General features: G+C 51.6%; 1 protein-coding gene across 17 annotated transcripts in view; it reads right to left on the bottom strand.

Moving 5' to 3' along the window:
- LOC6504014 (neurobeachin) overlaps positions 1 to 21006 on the bottom strand; it is a 156746-nt gene that overhangs the window by 1134 nt on the left and 134606 nt on the right. For 3 of the 17 annotated variants that reach the window (XM_032452557.2, XM_044717008.1, XM_032452558.2), the window contains 21 exons: positions 20808 to 20947; positions 20495 to 20708; positions 19779 to 19811; positions 18673 to 18681; positions 16559 to 16811; positions 16336 to 16478; positions 16071 to 16261; positions 15803 to 15993; positions 13225 to 15705; positions 12820 to 13169; positions 12444 to 12758; positions 12277 to 12384; positions 12059 to 12209; positions 9756 to 10811; positions 6879 to 6988; positions 6468 to 6647; positions 1051 to 3931; positions 819 to 992; positions 501 to 764; positions 248 to 444; positions 3 to 154 (listed from right to left, as the gene is read on the bottom strand). In XM_032452557.2, the coding sequence (XP_032308448.1) occupies positions 3 to 154; positions 248 to 444; positions 501 to 764; positions 819 to 992; positions 1051 to 3931; positions 6468 to 6647; positions 6879 to 6988; positions 9756 to 10811; positions 12059 to 12209; positions 12277 to 12384; positions 12444 to 12758; positions 12820 to 13169; positions 13225 to 15705; positions 15803 to 15993; positions 16071 to 16261; positions 16336 to 16478; positions 16559 to 16811; positions 18673 to 18681; positions 19779 to 19811; positions 20495 to 20708; positions 20808 to 20947 (9593 nt within the window). The remainder of the gene's footprint in view (positions 1 to 2; positions 155 to 247; positions 445 to 500; positions 765 to 818; positions 993 to 1050; positions 3932 to 6467; positions 6648 to 6878; positions 6989 to 9755; positions 10812 to 12058; positions 12210 to 12276; positions 12385 to 12443; positions 12759 to 12819; positions 13170 to 13224; positions 15706 to 15802; positions 15994 to 16070; positions 16262 to 16335; positions 16479 to 16558; positions 16812 to 18672; positions 18682 to 19778; positions 19812 to 20494; positions 20709 to 20807; positions 20948 to 21006) is intronic. The other 14 variants (XM_032452559.2, XM_032452563.2, XM_032452560.2 and 11 more) reach the window with 10 other exon arrangements.

The raw sequence follows: 21006 nt of genomic DNA, 5'->3' as shown, positions 1-21006 counted from the left end.
ACTTTTGATCGTGGGTGAGGGCCAGGGAGCGGATTCCCGCGTTGCAGGCGGGGAAGGCATAGAGTGGTGCGAGGTTGAAGGTGCGCCACACCTCCACAATGCCGCGGTCTCCGGCGGTCATCAGGTATTCGCCATCGCGTGACAGCAGCATGCACTGGAAACAATAAATAAAAGAAGCAAATGGATGTAGTAAGGTGTTATGGAAAGTATTTTGTGAGTGAGGAGTGAGGAAGCAGTCGACACCCACCTGCAGATTGTCGTTGTGCGTTTCGTGGCGCAGCTTTTTGCCATTTATGGTGTAGGCCGCCACGTTGCCCTTGTCGTAGTTGATGACGATGAAGCCCTCGCGGGACATGGTGATCAGCTCCGGGGAGTGGAACTCCGCCGGGGGATCCAGCGAGCGCAGCAGGTCACCAAACGTGGTGTGAATCAGCACAGGTCCATCTAGAGACAGGAATAATTACAACTAGAAACTAGGAGACCCTCCCATGTGGGCTTACTTGACGATCCGGAGACCACCAGACCCAGTTCCGCGCTGATCACCACCGAGGTCACCGCCTGCTCGTGACCCGTCAGGGTGGCCCTCGGAGTGGGCACATCCCCCTCGCCCACGATGCTCTGGGTGCGGGCGTTCCAGTGCCACAGCAGGACCGTGCAGTCCGCCGATCCGGAGGCTATGTAGCAGTCGGAGGTGATGTTGCACTCCGACCTGGCCATGCAGGTCACCACGCCAAAATGCCCAAACACGATCTGAACGATTTTGGCTGAGGGAAGGGAGAAACTGTAGAGGGGGAGTGGGAAATCGCTAGTGTCCTTACCTGTTTCGGTGGCAAAGACCCGGAAACTGTTGTCCCAGAAGCCGCAGGCGATCAGGAAGCGACTGTCCACGGTGGTCACGAAGCAGTTGGAACGAATCTTCAGCATCTGGCTGAAGTTATCACCCAGGTGGCGGCGGCTGACGGCGTTGCTGTTGTTATTGGTGCCATGGACAGCTGAAAATGGACACAGAGATTGGGAAAAGATCACGATAATCCCTTAGAGAATACTCACCCAAGACCGGATCAATGGTTAGCGGCTGGTTGGAGCCCGGGGACTGGGGCGACTCCGCGTAGCTGGGGCTCTGGACGGAGGCGGTGTAGTTGCAGTTCCATCGGTTCACGGCAAACTGGTGGCCGGCCGTCACCGTCACCACCGAGGGCAGCGACAGCTGCGGATAGGTGTTCGCCGAGATGTGGATGACCGGGGAGTTCTGGTAGAACTTGAGCATCTGGCAGAGGTCCTCCGGCATGGCGCTGAACATCATCGGCGAGAGGTGCATGGCGGAGCTGCGCGGCGGATGCGGCTCCATCAGGAGCTGGCTGGGTGTTTGGCCAAAGTTGCGGATCTGATTCTCCACCGCTTCGCGCATCACCGGATCGAGGACGCCGTCCAGGTCGACGCTGCCCTCGTAGGTGAGGTAGTAGAACACATTGGTGGCCCGGATGGCCTCCGGCCCGCGCTGCTTGTAGCCGAAGATCAGGTCGATCCACTGGTGCAGCTGGCAGGAGACGAACTCCGACTCCAGCGCCATCCGGTTGATGCGGACGAACTCCTCGGGGCTCTTCGCCCACGGCGGCAGTTCGATGTCGTCCACCAGGGCGCCGTCCTCGCGATGGCCCAGCCGGTAGCCGGACGAGTTGTAGAACATCTCGGGCAGGAAGTACCACTCCGGGATGAGCTCCTTCACATCGGACGTGTCCCGCTGGCAGTTCTTCCACGACAGCGACACCGAGCTGAAGAGCCGGTCGGGGTAGTCGAACTTGCCGCCCTGGAGGGCCAGGAACATGGTGGTGAACGGTTCCACGCGCACCAGCCAGTTCAGAGTGAAGGCCGCCGTGGAGTAGTGGGTGCCGTAGTGGAAGGGCGGGATCGTGTCGCTGTCCCAGCTCTCGTACCGCTCCTCGAAGTAGGCCCGCCTAGAGGGATTCAATGCTCCGATGGGCTTCGACAAGTCCCGGTAGTTGGAGGGCAGGCTGAGGTCGAGGTCCTTGGACTCGTAGTTGGTCAGCACCCAGGGGAAGATCGGGTACTGGTTGAGGTCGTTGTACGTCCGGCCGGCGATCGTGTTGAGGAACATGAGATACTCAAAGTTGCTGATCTCGCGACGCTGCCACTTCTGGGTCATGTTCGAGTTGCGCATCAGCTGGCGCGGCGACATCATGGAGGCCCTCCGGGTCTGCGGGATGCCGTACTTGATGCCCACGCCCACCCTCGGCAGCGCCTTGATCACCTTCTTGACGGTGTGCTGGTCGGGGAAGGCGAACAGGATGGAGGTCCGGCTGGCCAGGAAGATCTCCAGGGCCACGTTCTGGAGGAGGTAGCGGCGCGAGAATATCGCCCGCACCTCCGAGAAGTACCACTTGCCGTGCAGGTGGTCGCAGTACTTCAGCACCTCCGTGTCGATCTTCTGGAACTCCGGGTGCTCCTCGTCCACCTCGAAGAACATCTCGGTGCTGGTGATGGACACGGTGCCGGGGGCGACCAGGCCGGGGGCGATGAGCCTGGCCTTGGTGCTGATGTTGACGGGTCCGGTGAGGTCGAGGTCCAGTTCCCGGTCCTCGATGAGCAGCTCGGCGTCGTCCAGCAGCTCGCCGTTGTGCTGGCCGGAGGGATGGGATCGCGAGACGGCGATCTGGGTGTGGAACTCGTCCCTCGTCTGCAGGATGGCGTCCTCGGGGCCTCCGTTCTCCAGGGCCGCCTTCAGCGTGGCCTGCGGGTGGGAGGAGCCCCGGGGATTCTGCACCATCCGCTTGCGCCGACGGGCGTCGTCCTCCCAGGCGTCCAGCTTCCAGTAGGGGCTCTTCTGGACGGCTCCGATGATGGCGCCGCCGCCGGATGTCGTGCATCCTGTGGAGGAGTCACCCCAGGCGCCGTGCCGATTGCACATGATGTTCCGCACCTTCTCCAGCAGCCTGCTAGCGATGACGTTGTCGCGGCGCCGGGCGGCGGTGATCAGGTGGTCGCACATTCGCTCCTCCTCGCGCCGCTCCAGCAGCGTCTGGGCGCACTGCGACTCGAAGTCGGCGTGCTTCAGGACGTCGTCCGCCCGCATCCTGTTCAGGATGAACTCCGCCTCGTTGGCCACGCGCACGATGTGGTCCTTCATGGCGTGCGAGAGCAGGCGGCCTTCGTTGATCAGCTCGATGAAGGCCAGGCCGGCGTGCTTCTGGAGGCTGTTCTGCCACTCCTGGGAGCACAGCAGCATCACCAGCTCCACCACCGAGTGCGAGTTCTTGAAGGTGGTCAGGCCCTTGCCCTCCATCAGTAGCTCCTGGCCGTGCGAGCCGACCAGGGTCTTGGACAGGAAGGGGGCAAAGTCCACCATGATCTCGCGCAGCAGCGGGCACACCGGTCCCAGGGCGATCTCCAGTTTCTGGGTGAGACTGGCCTCCCGCGAGGGCGTGGTCAGCGGCAGCTGGGCCACCAGGGCGGGCGCCTTCATGGGCAGCTCCTCGGGGCGGGTGCGCTGGTTGCTCACGCCCTGGTTGTGTCCGGAGTTGACCCCGGATCCGGGATAGCCGTCCGGCACCCGCACCACCGATATCTCCGAGTCCGGCTTGTCGCCCCGCTCCGATCCGTGGACCAGCTGGGGATTGAGGCCCGCCTGCTGCTGCTGCTGCTGTTGTTGCTGCTGCTGCTGCTGGGGATTGTGGGCGTTGTGGGCGTCGTGCTTGTCCTGGCCGGGATGGGCGGGATCGACGAGGCCCACCACCATGCCGGCGCTGGCCGCCTGGACGGCGGCGTCCTCGTTCAGGTTCACGTCCGTCCAGCTCTCGTCGTTGGAGTGGCTCGGCTTGTGGTCGTCGATGAGGATCTCGCTGGAGGACTCCACCTCGGGCACCTCGTTCTCCGTGGAGTTCATGTTCAGGGAGTTGACGTCCGAGTCGACGCTCTGCGGGAATTTATTCGTGTTGTTTCGGGTTGTTTTTGTTGGATTTCAGGTGAGATGGATGGAAATATAAGTAGGCAATCAAAATATGCATGGATTTGGGCAGAAGAGCAATCGAATGCCGGCCCAGTTGCGGGTGGGTGTTACACTCGGCGAAATGGATGGGACGGACACAAGTATTCGCCACTACTAGGCGGGCTACGTGCGGAAGGAATCGAGTTCCAGTCCTCGTACTGAGCTCTGGCTGCTCTGGAGGAGGCAGTTCATTCATCTCTCAACTCGATTCCCTCACAGATTTTCTCCCAGTGCATGCTGGCTCTACTCTGCGTGCCTGCGGGGGTGTTAGTGTTTGGGGTTTCGGTTTTGATGTATGCCTATCATTTGCACATTAATTATGCACATTGGACTATAAATCAAAATTTCCAAGCACTCTGCTCCTGCTCCCGCTCCCGCTCCTCGCCGGGCTGTCGTCCGTTTTGTCAACACATGCATTTGTCATCTGCTCGACCCCGGGCTGGGGCCTGGGCACCTCCTCCCTCCTCTAAATACCCCCATCAGCCACCCCCCTCCTGGTATTCAACACAACTGTCACTCATCGGCGGCCATGGTGGCGACAGTTTGTCAAGTGATTTGCATAAAAGTAGTCCAGATTCGCTTCAAACCCAAAGGCCGGAGCTCTCTCTGGAACCCGAATTCCCTCGTACCCCTGGATGGCTGGGAAACGGAACGCACTGAAACGGAACGGAATGGAACAGGAATACGGACACGCACACAAATCTCCGGGCATATGACAAATTTTGTTAAGCGTTTGACAAATGTCAGCTGTCAGACACCGACACTCAAACACAAACACAAACACAAACACACACACACACACACACACCAGTGTCAGCGACACGTGTGTCCGTAAATGTACGTGTCCGCTGTCCGTTGCCGGGAGGATCTGTGTCCGTTAGGGCCGGGAAAAGCCCAAACCCTTGAACAGCTGTTGCGTATGTGGCATCAGCTTGTCATCAACACGAAATCAATCGCCTTTGTTTGCCCTCGATTGCACAACTTTGCAGGGGCGTGTTTGAAAAAGGGTTTCCAGGATTTCTGGGTTAGGCTACCTACAGTCTGTGCTAGCTAGTAGCTACACCCCCTTGAGTGGGTCCTCTCCCAACGCCACTGACTTTACTTTGTTCGGTCGGTGTAATTCGGAAAATTCAAATTGTGGTCCCCCCAAAAGGACCCACGACCCACTCCCTTGCCCCATTTCTCATTCCTGTTTCGCAATCTTGTCAACTGTGATATATGCACGCATTCATTAAAGGTGAGTGCCAGAGGACGGAGCGAGGGGCAGATCCTGTAGGAAGGAGCGGGCGAGCATTGCACTTAGCAGTCACATAGTGATTAGCTAAGCGAGTGTGAGTGCGAGGGTGCGGATGTGGATGTGGATGTGGGTGAGCGGTTGGGCATAAATAATGCGAGTGTGTGTTAGTTCATTAAGGCTTCGGGCTATCCCCAAAAAAGCGATAAAAGCCAAAAAGTCGGCAGAGCTGGAGCAGGAGGTGGTTAGTGTATGGGTGAAGGATAGTGTGTGTGTGTGTAAGTGCGAGTGTGTATCACTAATTGCAGAAGACATACGCAGACAGGCACAGACAGTGACATTAACATATACGGGGTGGAAGGGGGCTGAAGGAGCTGGGAGGATAAATCACGCACACAGACACGCTAAGGGACACAGACACGCACACAGACAGACGTACATTCGTGGAGTGCATACTTTCGGGCGCCACAAAGAGTTTCTGTGGCTCTGCGGTCGGGTGCGAGCCATTAAGTGCTCTGATTTGTCGGTGGAGATTACAAAATGATACATGGATTCGACTTAATTGCAAGCTGGAGACGACGTCACAAGCACAAGCGATTGGATAATCCTAATTAATAAATAATCACATCACACTTGGCGCTTGGCGCTTGGCGCTTTCTTCTCCTCCGAGCGAGCTCTCTGGCAATTTAATTTAAAAGCCCTTTAATTGCAAACAGCCCCAGGGCCATTCGAATGACAATTACTTTGATAACGGGCATTGGCAAATATTAAAATAAATTACTAGAGCGTGGCTGGGACAAAAAGGCCATAATGCGAAAACAAAGGATCTGTCCGTGAATCGCAACAACAATTAAAGCGGCAAACACAAAAAGCCAAAAATGTAATGAGTGTTCAGGAATGGAATATAATATCGAATATTCAATATTTTTTTAGTGCGTTTGAGTTGTTGTTGTGTGTGTGTGTGTGTGTGTGTGTGGTGTGTTGGTGTGTTGGTGTAGTTGCAATAGTAAGTGCTAGAGTGTGGTTGTAACTGTACGGTATTTGGTGGGCGGTGCAGTTCAGTGGGTGGTTGTCAAAAGCGGTTGTTGTTGTGGCAGTTGGCTGTTGGTTTTTGTAATTTGTTGTTGATGTTGGTGTTGGTGTTGCAATAGATGTTGCAATTGTTGCAGCTGCAAACTGCAGCTATGTGACAGCTTTTGCTGCGTTTGATTTTCTTTGACAATTTTTTACCTTTGGCAATTTTTGTGGCACCAACGGCTTGGGTGGTGACAATGGTTGTTGTTGAATTTTAATAGTTGTTGATGTAGTAGTTGTTGGAATTGTAGTTGTTGCAGCAGTTGTTGTCTTAGTGTTGTTGTTGTTGTTATGGGTTGTTGTTGTTGTAGTAGTTGTTGTTGTTGTCTGGTTGGCCTGTGACATTTTTCGTTGTGATTTGCATACAAATTTTGGTTGTTTTTAGTTTGTTTTTTGATGTCGTTGCACATGCAAATGAATTTTTGGTTTCTTGCCCGATTGGCATTTCAACTCGCAAAACATTCCTCAGACTCTAATCAAGGATGCAGACGCACACTCACACGCACTAACACACACACACACACACACAAGCACTCTCTGGACATGAGTTTCTATCGCATAGCTTACCTTGATCGATGGCGGTCCACTGGAATGCGAGTCGTTGTCGGCCAGGACCGAGGGATTGTTCTCATCCACGACGATTATTTCGTAGTCACTGTCCTGTATTTGACGGCCTCCTGCAACACAGACAACGAACAACGACAAAAAATAACAAAAGTATAAGACAAAACGCAGCGCATTAGTTCAGGATATCTTCAAAGTATCGCAAGGATAAACAATTACAAGTACAGTTACGGTACTAGGAGTTCAAATCTTTAGAAAATACTTTACCAAAACAATAAACAGAAACAGAAACAGAACTCGAAACGGGGATAAATGATAATCAAAAGTGAGATGAGAAACAAGGACCAAGAAATCATATAATCACACACAAAGGTGCCGTCGAGGAAGCTTACAGGAACAAAAATAAGGTAGCCAGTGGCAAGGACTCATAATTTGTGGGCTCTACGAGGATGCGAGGCTATCCTGGCTTTTATCTACAAATTAACCTTGTTTTAACCGACAGAATGGCCGTGTCCTGGCCATGTCCTGGCCCTGATCTGGCTTAATTGAAATTTATGATTATGCCCAGGACACGTGCTCTCTGTCTCTGTCTACTCTTGTTTCTCTTGTTTTTTTTTTTTAATTTTTGCAATTATTTTCATGCTCTGCCACGCCCCCTGACACACACACACACTCCTATATAATGTCCAGAAATTATTTTTTGTACTGGATTTTTGGGAACATTTTATCGGTTCCAGCAGTTGTGAAAACTGTTTTTCCTGGATTGTCCTTTTTCTCTTTTTTCTTTTCTTTTTACTTCTTTTTGTTTTTGTTTTTATTCTCCCCCTCCCTCCTCTGCTTCTGCTTTCATAAATTATCGCAAAGTTTTCCCCGACTTTTTTTTTGTTTTTATTTCAGACTTTTCGCGGCGACTAATTTACATTTTTGTCGCCGCCATTAATTTTGTAATGGAAGTGTCTGTGAGGTGGGAGAGTCCTTTCATTTTCGGAATTAAGTGTGGAGGGAAAGGACATCTCCAAGAGGTAGCTATGAAGAATATAGTAAGACATATAGGACCTACTTTGTGGCTTGAGATGTTAAGGTTCTGGGTCTTCCTAATAACTGCTATTTTGTTTTAAAAAAATGTCTAAAAAAGGACTCTTCTGCCAGCTATTTAATTATTACTATCCATATCAAATTCATTGCCAGAAAATTCAGATAAAAAGCTTTTATGATTTCAACAAAAACATAGAGCATTCATTGGTTTATTCAGCTTTTTGTTTCTCTCACAATGTTGGTCCTTTCTGGCCCTGTTTTTCCTGCCATTTTCCCTTGAATTTTCCTCACCCTGACCCTGTCCCAGTCCCTGTCCGAATGGCAATTTTTAAAATGCAGGCGTGCCGAATGCCATTTTATGGCCTGTCCGCCGAATGTTTTATGCGCACTCACACTGGCTACCCCCCTTCGGAAAATAAGGGAGTAATGATAAAAAATATTCGAGAAGCAAGAGAGGCAGGAGCAGAGGCCAAAGGCCATGTATGAATGGCAAATTGTATAATTTTCGTGTAATTCATTTTCATAAAATGTAAAATTAACGAATTATGTTTCGTTCCGGAGGGAGGCCAGTGGGAGTAGCCTCCGCCTATGTGTGGGTGTGTGTGTCAGTGGCCAGTGGGTGGGTGTTAGTGGGGGTATTGCAAATGAAGATAAATGAAATGAATTTCTGCTGACAGCACAAAAATGACGGGCAAGTTGGGAGAAGCCGGCCCAGACCAGCCCAGGCCAAAAAAGGAGCACACTTCTCGGATGGGCCAGGACTCTGGGGCAGGACTGCGAGAGTTCCGCTTCCGGCGTGTCAAAAATTTTCTAGCTGTCACTGTGCCTGCACTGTCTCTAAGCATGTGTGTGTGTCAGTGGTGGTGTGTGGCAGTGTGGGCTTACAAAGATGGATTGCATTTTTAAAAGCATATTTGGATAGCAGGACTCTGCTGCCAAAAAATTTCAAACTCTGCGCAGAACACACATTAGAGGCATATTCGCTTCTCCCCCGCAAGCTCCTCCATCAAATAAAATAATTGTGAGACTCTTCGTCCGGGGATAACGAAACAAAAGTGCATATGTTGCCGAGATGCAGCCGGAAACCACAAACCAAAAACGAAACAAAACTCATTGAAAACGAAAACCCAAGAAGCCGTCCAAGGCGGATGTGAAAGTGTGCAATTGATCTCCCAAACAGCGTCGATGAGGCGATTATGATAGCTCTCCGAGGCAAACCAAGGCGAACAAGCTGCTTCGAAAGCCAATTAAGAGCGTAAACGAAATAAAAAGTCCACTTAGTGGCCAGGTGGGTGTGCGGGCAGGTGGGGTATATATGTACACGGAGGCGCACACACACCTGGGCCACACACAACAAGCCACACACTTCGACTACTATGTACAAAGAGTCCGGATCTGAAGTGATGGAGCGAGGCGAGGCGAGGCGAGTGTGGGTGTAGTGGCAGTGTTCCTCCGAAAGAATGCTATTTACAAGTGTGAGGGGGGATTCAAAAGAACGGGTAAGAATATATCTAAAAGACACATAGCTACGGGTACTGGGGCTCGGGGTTAAGGGCGGGAGGAAATGAAAAACAGAAACAAATTGAAAACAAATCAAACCCAAAGCAATTCGAATCGAACGAAATTCGAATCGAAGTCGCAGGGAAATCGTAAAAAGGATGGATTAGATGGCAGGTTCGGGGAAGTGAGCAACAGTCTTGCAGCTAAATAATGCACTGAAAAAAAACAGTAGTTTACAGATACAGATTACAGATTACAGATTACGGTGCAGGGTTTCGAAAACAAAAAAAAAGTTAACCAAGGCATTTAGAGATAGTTTCTACAACAGTCGAGAACGAGCGATACCTGTTCCTGGGGCTGCGTTGCGTCCATTGTAGCGATAGTTATTATTTATCGAGCTTGTTTTGTAGGCCACGCCTCCGGCGCCCTCGCCTACTGCCACGCCCATGCCCATACCCATGCCCATGCCCATTCCCATGCCCATGCCCATGTTCATATTCATGTTCATCATTCCAACACCAGCAGCATTTGTTGCATTCCCCGCCGTTGCAGCCGCACCTGCCTGGGTAGGTGCCACTGCCGCTGCTCCTGTTTCTGGGGCGGGCGCCGTGTTCCTCAGATTCCGCATGTTGTTCATCAGGCTGGCGTTGTTGTTGTTCGCCGAGTTGCCTCCGCCGTGTCCATTCAGCAGCCCGTAGTCCGCTGCGATTCCATGGCCATTCTGTTGCTGCTGCTGCTGCTGCTGAGTGGTAGTCTCGCCGTTCCTCAGATAGGCATGCGGATGGGGATGCGAGTGGGGATGCGGATGCGCGTGCGGATGGGCGTGCGGGTGGTAGCCACCACCCCCACCACCACCCCCGGCACCCGAGGAGCCGTTCTCCGGATAGTGCTTGCCGTTCTGATGGCCATTGATCATCCCGTAGTGGTAGTGCTGCTGATGTTGCTGCTGCTGCTTGTGCATCTGACGGTGCGACTGCTGCTGTTGCTGGCTCTGGGAGGTGAGGCTGGAGAGCGAGGAGCTCGAGGCTGGCTGGGACGTGGCCGAGGAGCTGGCCGAGGAGCTAGTCGAGTGCGAGGCCAGGGGAGTGGGCGAAATGTTGCCGTGCTGCTGGCTGCCAGCTGAGAGTTGCTGCTGTTGCTGCTGCTGCTGATTGACTGCTGCATGTTGCTGCTGGTAGTAGGCAGGCGTCATGTGATGGTGGCTGTGATTATGGGCCAATTGCTGCTGCTGCTGCTGTTGCTGATAGTAGTGTTGCTGCTGCTGCTGCTGGTGTTGCTGTTGCTGCTGCTGGTGCTGTTGCATGTTGCTGACAGCCACATGGTTCTGATGCGACTCGGGCAGGAATTGTGGGTAGACGTGATGCGACCATTGGGGGAACAAGGGGCGCGCACTGGCGGCTTCTATATTGTACAAAATGGGCGGCGAAGGGGGCGTGGCCAGGCGGTGAGATAGATTAATTTTTTCCATTTTTGATTTTTGATAGTTTTTTTTTTTTTTTTGATACAATTAATCCGAAAAAGCAGCGTGAAATGAAATCATCGGAACGGAACAAAGAAAAGGAAACACAAAACCGAATATTATCTCCAACAATGGACATGTTTTTGGGCTTCAACGATGTGTTCTTAATAGCTAGTGATTATATATAGGAATATGTATATATATCTTTTTTTTTTTTTTTTTTTTTAGATTAATAAACGTTAGCCAAAAGGGGCGTGGTGGGTGGTTAGTGGTGGATGGTAGGTGGTAGGTGGTAGTTGGGAGTGGGGCGAGTGATTCCATGAAGTGGCTGGAAAGGTGTTGCCATAAAAAACGAGGGAGGAGGAGGGGGAGGGGGTTCAACACACACACGCACATGGGCGGGGAGCTAAGGGGGACGGGGTGCTCTCAGTGCGGTGGTGGGGTGTGCTTTTTTTCTCAAAGTTTGGATTAAAAAACTCTCATAGACCAGTGACGGATGGTGGGTGGGTGGTTCAGTGGTTCGGTGGTTAGGTGGCTCGGTGGGGTGGTGGGGCATCTACCATATATATTGTATATATATATATATAAATGGAAAAAAAATCTATTGTTTCAGCTTGTAATCATCGAAAAATCACACAGAACACTGAAAACATAAAACCTAACAACAGAACGGAAACAAAACCAAGAATATCGAAAGCCAAACAAGCCGGAAAAACGATGGGAAATGAAACGGAAATCAATACTCGTATATATTCTTATAAAGAGAGAGAGAGATAGATGACGAAATCAGAAAGTATATATAGGAAACAGTATCAGATACACTAGCGGCCGAATCTCAGACTCAAAAGTTGTGAAGTTTTTGGTGCAGCAATCGAAAAAGACTCGGAAACGAAACGATAACGATAACTAATAACTGATAACGGTAACTGAAACTGAAACGGAAACGGAAACAAGACAAAGAGCAACCTAGGAAGACGAAAGTGAAACGCTTGGGAAACGAAACGAGCACGAAATGAGAATGGCACAAGTTTTGTTCCCCCACTCCCAGAACATCAACGAAACAGCAGTTAAGAAATCATATACACCCCCTGGATATGGCAGTTCCGGTACCGATCTTCTGGGGGATCTCTCGGGGATTCGGTCTTATACATAATATATTCTAGACACTATTTGAGAGGCTCTGACTTACCGCCACCTGCTGTGCGGGGCAGCACAGGGGACTGACGCTGGATCTGGGGCTCTGCCGGCGGCTCCAGGATGTCCCGGTACTTGGAGACCATCAGCACGGAAATGAAGTAGACAATGGCGAGGGACAGGAACTGAGCCTGCTTGGTTTCCTCCTGGAGAGACAGAGCACTCGAAATAGGAAACAGAGGGATCAACAGAGGGACCTTCAGGACTACTTACCACATCCCTGTAGATAACGGCCCGCAGGCGATTCACGTCCATGTCCTGGAGCAGCTTCTCTGGATCCTTGACGGGGGATAATTGACCGGTGATTGACTCAACAATGTTCTATTATAAGGAATACAAGGAATAAAGTGACGCACAAGGACCTGAAGGGCTGAACCCACCTTTGGCGAGGCCTGGGCTCCTCGGATGAGGGCCTGCAGATGGGCTGCGCCCGGCACATCCCTGGCGAGGGCGCCCACGTTGTAGCGGGTGCGCTCCTTGCACTCGAGGCAGTTCCTCACGGCACAGGTGCAGACGAGACGCAGGCACTGCCGCAGGATGCCGCCACTGGACATGTTCTTCTCCGCCTCCAGCTCGCCAAAGTTCAGGGAGGTGGCGAAGATCAGGACATCAGCCATGTTGACGAGGCGCTGCAGGAAGGAGACGGCCACCTCCAGGGGCATGCCCTGGGTGGGCTCCAGGACATCCAGCTCGGACTGGGGGAGGGATACACATCATAGACTACAGTTGGCCCAAAGGATCCCCTCGTTTACTTACATTGGGCGAAGTGGCACTCGCCAGGAGAGGGAGCAGTCCGCCGCAGGCTATGATCAGGTTGTCCGCCAGCTGGGAGATCAGGTGCACCGTGTTCACCACGAAGATGGCGTTCTCGCTCGAGTTGACAAAGTCCAGGACGCTCTTGGTGGAGTGGCTGCGCCACACCTGGATGTCCGTCTCCAGGGAGAACAGGACGTCGCTGAGGAGGCGCTGATGGATGTAGGACCACTTAAACTCCGGTATCCGGAAGGGCGGACGCGTCGGCCCGGGACTGAACATGGGCCGCGTGGAGCCGGACTTGGAGCGCTGCTGCTGCTGCTTCGGTTCATTGTTGGCTGGATTACCAGGACCTATTCCGGGAGAGAGTTGAAGGTAATGGATACTACTGTCAGGGGGACGACTTACCATAATGGCTGGCATCCATGGGGTTGGCCTCTCCGCCGGGGACAACCTGCTGAGTGGCGTACTCGTCGTCCTCCGCAGTGCCCGCTGTCTGGGCATCCGTGTCGCCATCGGCGTCGGCGTCCTCCTCCTGGAACTGCAACTGCTGCTGCTGCTGCTGCTCCGACTCCTGGGTGATGGGTTGGCCGGCCTCGTTCTTGGGCGTGGTCTGGGTGGTGGAGTCCACCTCAGTAGGCTTGGGGCGCGGATGGGCCGGCGAGGTGGCCGTCTCCTTGGGCTTGCCCTGCCCGGGAATCGACTGCTCCTTGGGGGCCGGCGAGGTCTGGGTGGTCTGCTCCGAGGCCACAGCCTTGACGGTTTCTTCCACCAGGGTGTTCACGACATCGTTGACTATTTCCTCCACTTGCTCCTTGGTAGCTGGGGCTTCTGGGGCTGCCTCCGGTTTAACCTTCTCCTCCAGGAGGAGATCCTTGACAGGCTCCTCTTTGGGTGGAGAGGCCTCGGGGGTCTTGGGAGCTGCTTCCTCCGGCTTGGCAGCTTCCTGGGCCAATCCTTCCAGAGCAGCTTCCACCACCTCCTGGACAATTTCCTCGGCCACCTGCTCGGGCGACTCCTCCTCCGGTTTGGCCTCCACCTTGGGCAGCTCGTTATTGTTGGTTTCCGTTTTCGTGGGCGGCGGACTTTGTCCGTCCGTTTCCGCCTTCGGCCGGGCTTCTTGGGTCTCCGCTGCCGTTTCCGCTTCCGTGGCATCGATCACCTTGTCGATCAGTTGCTCCACGATGTCCCTGACGGCCAGCTCCACCAGATCCTCGGCTGTGTGTTCACTCTCCTTCTCAGCCACTGCCTCTGGCTTCTCTTCCGGTTTGGCCAACACTTCCGTTGGCGTTTCCGGCTTCGTTTCCAGGTCCGTGTCCTTTTCCTTCTCTGTCTCGGTCTCCGGTGAAGAACCTGCACCGATCTCGACCAGCTTCTCGTTGTTGTTCAGCTTGTTGGCTGCTTCTTCAGTCTTTTGATTGGATGCTTCAGGAGTGGAGGTTGCTGTTGTGTTTGGATTTGTCGTGGCAGGACTTGGCTTGGCCAGGGCCGCCGTTTCCGCTTCCGCCTCCGCTTTTGTTTCGGCTTTCGGTTCCGTTTTGGTTTCGCCTTCTTGATCCTTCGGCACTGTGCTCACGATCTCGTTGGCGTTCACTTCCGGTTCCTGTTCCGGTTCCGCTTCCGTCGCTGCTCCTGTTCCTGTCTCCGTCTCAGTTTCCGGTGTGGTGAGGCTCGGACTGTTGTTGTTGTTATTATTGTTGTTGTTGTTGAGCAGATTCTTGCTATTCAGGAGACTGACATTGACGTCCTCCTGCTGGGACTGGGACTGGGGCTCCTTCTCCTGGGACTTCTTCTCGTTATTGAGGACGCCCTGGACGACCTCGTTGACGGCCAGTTCGATCTCCTCGTCCTTGAGGACGGAGGAGGCCTCCTGCAGGACGTCGTCGACGGCCAGCTTGCAGTCGTTGAGAGCCGCCTCCGAGGACTTCAAGACACTGGCCACGTGCTGCTCGGCGTTGAGGGCGTCCTTGGCGGTGGCCAGTTCTAGCTCCTCCACGTCCATGTCGTCGCCCAGCTGCAGGGTCTCCCTCAGGGCGCCCAGCGACGACTGCTCCGGCTTCTCCTGCTCGACAACCTTCGGCTTGTCCTTCTCCGCATCCTCGGAGGATTCCTCCTCAGTGCTCTTCTTGGGCGACTCCACGTTGCCGTTGCAGACCTCCTGCTGGTCCGTCTTGATGTGCTCGTTGTAGACATCGGAGATGTTGGCTATCACGGACTTGGTGGCGGCCTCCTCGCCGGCCGGCGGCTGGGCCTCCGGCACCACGTCCACCTCCTCCAGCTCCAGCTCCTCCACCTCCTCCTCGACCACCGGCGGCACATCCTCCAGCGAGGCAATCGACACGGCCCCCTTGACGGCAGCAGCGACGGAGTTAGGGCCTCCTGCCACCGGCTGCGGAGGAGCAGCTCCTCCGGCGCCGTTCTGCTGCTGGTGGAGCTCCTCCCGCTCCCAGCCACTGATCGTGCTGATGGGCCGGGCCTGCCTCAGGGCCGGATCCGTGATGTTGTCGGTGCGCTGGCGCTCGTAGTGCTCGTACATCTGGGCGAACTGGAGCTTGAACTCCTCGTAGGAGACCTTCGAGTGGACGATGGCGAGGGTGTCGACCCACACCCGCCAGCCGCCGTACTCGTGCTTGATGGCGTGGTGGAGCAGCATGCGGAACAGGGAGTAGACCATGTCGCTGATCTTCTGCTCCTCGCTGCTCTTCGGGTGGATGTAGGCCATGGCGATGAGCCACTCCTGCCACACGGACATCTGGAGGACGGTGCGCCGGTTCTCGCGGTTGCTGTTGCACAGCAGCGTCATGTCCTGCAGGAAGAGCTTCTTCACGTCGATCAGGGACTCGGTCTGCTTCGACTGACGGATCAAAGTGGCCACCACCTTGAGGATCACTGTACGGACAAAGTTACAGGGTTTTCGGTTTAAGGTTTAAGGTGCGTCTCTAGCATAAGGATTGGAAAGGGATCTGAAGAGAGAAGGGAAACTTACTTGGATTCTCCAGGCGGTAGTGACTCTCCGGCTCTGGATGGCGTGTGTAAAGGATCTGTTGCGAGATGTGCTCCGTCATGATCTCGTAAAGGACATTGTATGTGGGCAGCGACAGGGACTCCTCGTAAAGGAGCAGGCGCTCTGCCAGTAGAGTGTAAAGATTGTGTGGCGACATGACGTCGTATTTGCGTCTGAAAGAAAGAAAATAAAAAGCCAAGAAAGTTAGTAAGGTTATCCTTAAAGCTAGTTCCTTTAGAGCCGGACTCACTTGTGGGTACTGCGCGAGAGGAAGAAGCCCAGCAGCTTGAGGGCCTGCAGACGGATGAGCTGGCTCTCGGCCGCCAGCAGCTTGAAGATGCTGCGCACGCCGTGCTTCACATCGAAGGCAGGTACCATGGAGCTGGGGTGCTCCGACATCAGGGAGATGAGCATCTGCAGGACGTCGTGCAGGTTCTCGTCCTGTAAGAGTAAGAGCAGGAGCAAGACAAGTGTGCCAGGTTAGAGCCTGATAGCTTCGACAGGGACCGTCTTACCTCGTGCATGGTGGTCAGATAGTTGAGAATGCTCTGCAGCTCGTCCTCCTTGACCCCGTTGCCGATCATGATGAGCTGCTTGAGGAACAGCAGGATGTAGGCCCTGATGGCGAGGATGTCCTTTTGAGCCGGCCGCGGTCCATCTGGGCAACGAGAAGAGAAGGGAAGGCAGCCCCGTGAAGTAAGGAGTAAGGAGAGACCCCCCAGCTTGATGGATACTCACCCAATCCCTTGGGAATGATGCCGCTCTTGGCCCGGGGATTCACGACCCAGTAGTAGTACTTGAGAGTGTGCACCGTCTGGAGGACCGTGCTCACCCGCCGCACGTTGCTGTAGATCTGGGTGTCGGAGAGGAACTCGGTGGCCAGGTAGGAGTAGAGCCTGGCCTGGACATTGGCCGGGGTGTAGATCCAGAGGGCTGGGTTGAAGAGGACGTGGTCCAGCAGCTGCCACGTGAGAAACGAGAAACAGAACAACTGCGGGGAATTAGTCAAGTAACGTGGCTGTCCTCGAGCAGGTTGGATGGCTTTTCGCCTCGGAAGTTATAGGTTGTGTGGTTAGAGCTCGGAAAGGAGGTGATTTTTATAAAGGGATTGAGGGATTGTAGGAGAGATTATAGAAGATTTCAAAGCAAAGTTTATAAATATTAAAATATGAGAGTAGATTTTTGGTATACATACGGTTAAACATGAGTTCGGTTTTTATTTTGATAATTGTTTGTTGTTGATGTTGATATACATATTGTTTGGATTTGGATAGTAGTAGTAGTAGTACATTGGGGTAGTAATATTGGTAGGAGTCAAGTAACACATGCAGCAAACAGGAAACAGGAAACAGCAAAACGGCAATCAACGAATCGAACCAAATCGAATCGAATCGAATCGAATCGAACATATAAAATCAAATTCCAACGAAATGAAACGAAACAAACAAATGCATTCCGGTATTCATGAGGTTAGCTTTCAAGGATTCAAGGGATTAACATTTCACTAAAAACTAAATTAAAACTAAAACTAAAACTAAAACTAAAACTAAAACTAAAACTAGGCTAGGCTAGGCTAAGCTAGGCTAGGCTAGGCTGTAATAAATAAGATTTAAGACTAGGTTTATGACTAAGTATGGGTTTAGATCATGTGGTGGATGTGGCATATGACGATGGAGTTGTACGAGTTAGACCCGAGGACTATCCCCAGTGCTGGCATTAAAGCCCGGCCGTAATCCAGTTAGGCCAAAACTTTAATTTCATTCGGCTGGCAGCTGGCAGCTGGCTTTGGCCGGGCTTCTGGGCCAAAACTGAAACTTGTTAAGCCCTTGCCTCAACTTGTTGGATTGTCAAAAACAATGTTCGCCAATGTGCTGTTGCCATGACTCTCGTCCTGCCAACAAGGAAACAATGCAACAATCTTCTGCCCCCTGCCATAGTGCCATCGTGCCACATTGTCCCCCATCCATAAAATCCAGCAATGGCAGCACAAGTTTCCCAATTAAAAAGGTCTCTGCAAACGAAATATAAAATAAAAATGCACTCGTACTCGTACAGGTGCCACGAAAAATATTTGCAGCTCTCCGAATTTCATTTTACTTTCATTTATTTTTTTGGCTGTTGCTTTTTTATTCAATTTTTTGTTGTATTTCAGAGGGGGGGTGGGGGAAATGGATTGTGGGAGCAATTAGGAAGGTGCGATGCGGTGCTGTGAACACAACTTTTGCTTCAATTATCCAAATGACACATTGAACAAATTGGGCGAGGAGCCAGCCCAGTGGGGAGAGCTGGGCAGAGCTTGGAGGGAGCAGGAAAAACAGGAACCGGAAATACCAAGGCTGAGATTGAACCTCGGGCTGGGGTTTGAGTTTCGTTTAAGGAGTTTCCCTCAGAGTTAATAAGATTATGCGGTTTTATCGTTGCGGCTATGCGGTTCTGAGGCTCTGCGGTTCTGCGGTTCTGCGGCAAAACAAAGTCAAGCGGAACAAAATGGAAAATGGAATGGAAGGTGAAGCGAAGTGAGTTTTCTACACAAATATATACGCGTATATATGCTATATGCTATATATATTGTTCATAATATACAAATAAATCGATAAACAATCGCGGCGATGAGATGGGGTATATGTATGAGTCGGTTATAGGTATGTACACTCGATGTTCAACAATTCTAACACACACAGACACTTAAAGAAATGAAACGAAACGGTATGAACAGTGGAACGGAAACGGAAACAGTTACGGTTACAGGTTACTGGTTACAGGTTACAGTTATGTTACATTGGATATAGTTTATTAGTTGGAATATATGCAAGTACAGAGAGTACACAGAATTCGAGAGAGTTGAGCTTCACCTGGTAGAACTGATGTTGTTCATGTTGAGTTGTTTGTTGTTTATAGAGCGGTTATGGTGGTTGTTATTCAGAGTTAATCAGTTAATCAGAGTGGTTATTGTTGTGTGTTTTTGTTTGTTTCAGTGTATCGATGAGGCGCCGTGAATTTTGTTATCGATAAACGTTCACAATCGAAAGAAGCAAAGGTATGTCGTTTGGAGGATGGAGAAGCGATCGTGAAGGTGTGGCGAGTGAAAGAGAGAGATTGAGAGTTGAGAGGGAGAGAGAGAGAGAGAGAGCGCGGGGAGAGAGAGATACAGGGTGAGAGTGAAAGAGAGAGCAGACAAAAGTAGAAGAAGACAGTAAGTAATTAATATATCTTCTTTTTCTTTGTGGCATTTCACTGGCTTGCTGCTAATGGCTATTAAAAGTTTATAATTTTGATTAATTTCTTGTCGAGCTGAAGCGGAAGGCGGTGCTCAGGCGGTGCAAGTGCAGGCGGGAACGGAACGGAACGAAACGGAATGAAATAGCGGCAACTGATCGCAATCGGAACGCAAGAATGGAACAATTTATCGTTTAGGCCAATCGGAGCATGCACAAAGAACAGTGTTGGAAAGCAGTAAGTGCAGCATGCATCATTCTGGTTAAGCGGTGTTGTAAGTCGTCAATAAATCATAAATGCAAATGTGTAATATAAACAGAGAGCTGTACTTGAGGGCGGATTGTGTTTCATATTGTTGGGAAAACAAAAGACAATGGCTCTGCTCTGTCTCCATATTTCACTTAGCTCACTTATAGACCGAAGGGGACTTCGCTCTACCTTTAAACTAAGCGGTTTATGGAATTCAAGTGGCAACCAATAGGATTTCAAGGATTTTCCTCCAGGTCGCAGACAGGCAAAAGGCACAAAGCAAACACAAATGTACGATGATAGATACGTTTGTGTACAGCATTGTGTGTGTGTGTGGCTGAGTGTGTCTTGGCATTATATATATTGTATGGACATAAACATATATAGGAGAATAGTGTGCGGCAATGTGGCATGAGTATATTTGCTTAAGAGATTCTCAAAGTGCAGTTACTTATAACGAGAAATGTGAGCAGTTGTTTACGGTTGTGTTTACTTTTTTGAAAGGATTACGCAGGCCTGTGTTCAACTGTGCGCCATCATCGCCATCATCACCATCGCAATCATCATCATCATCATTACCATCATCACAAAAAAGGCAAAAAACACAGTACAGTGAGTGCGATAGATAGAGAGAGTAGATAGTATGTGTGTGTGGAGAGAGAGAGAGAGATAGAGAAAGCAACAATTCGCATATCATTTTGGGGATTTGGTTTTATTTTTTTTCAGAGAGTTGGGTTAACATGCCACCCCAAAAACAATCCATTTGCTTGGCTGGTCGGGACAGGGTTTTGGGGGAAAGGGTACTTTTGTGGCAACAAACGAACAACAAGAACGCGCAACAAAGTTAGAAATCAAATTCGCATCAAACGGCGGGGAGTGTTCAATTTTTTGTCTTTTTTTTTTGCATGCTAACCACCCCCCCCCAGAACAGTGGCACTTAAATCGAACTTAGTATTATGGTAGATAATATTTATAAAGTATAATACACAGACAGCTATCGGGGCTATCGGTTATCGATTATCGGTTATCTGTTATCGGCAGCGCAAACACATTCGTCACAAAAAAATATACAACACGGCATGCCAACGACATTGCGCATACGCAGCGTGGTCCGCAATGATCCAAACACTTTCAATTCACAAACTTATCTTAGGCGCAGGCAGGCAGGATATTAATGCATATTCGGTATATTGGTCTGATCTGACTTACCTGCTTAAGCAACAGATCGCTGTTGGCCGACAGGCAGGTGACGAGATACTTGGTGAGGTTCAGGAACGATCCCAGCACCTCCAGGGTCAGGTGCTCGCGCGAGGAGCGCTGCAGCATGAAGGAGATCACCAGGAAGCCGCGGTTCTGGATCATGTGCTGTTGCACGGTCTGGGAGGTTTCCACCAACTCGCAAATGAAGCCCAAGAGCTTGGAGCTACAGGATATACATTTCAAAGCATAATTAGTTCGATTTCTAGTAGCTTATCCCTTATCCTTTGGTTGGCCTACTTTTTGGAGGGTCTAACAAACTCACCACAATGTTGGATCCCTCTTGATGTCGCCGAGTCCTTCGTGGGCCATGTCCAGCTGCGAGAAGAGCGGGAAGAGCACCTGGATGCCGCCAATCGAGTTCAAGGTGCAGTGTATCGAGTGCGTGACCACGGCCTTAACGTCCTGCAAAAGCAAATTTCAATTTAATCGATGGGCAAGTAGCAGGAGCAGTAAAAGGAGCA

Source organism: Drosophila ananassae, chromosome XL (assembly GCF_017639315.1).
Source record: "Drosophila ananassae strain 14024-0371.13 chromosome XL, ASM1763931v2, whole genome shotgun sequence".
Classification (NCBI taxonomy): domain Eukaryota; kingdom Metazoa; phylum Arthropoda; class Insecta; order Diptera; family Drosophilidae; genus Drosophila; species Drosophila ananassae.
This window is presented reverse-complemented; position numbering and strand designations above follow the sequence as displayed.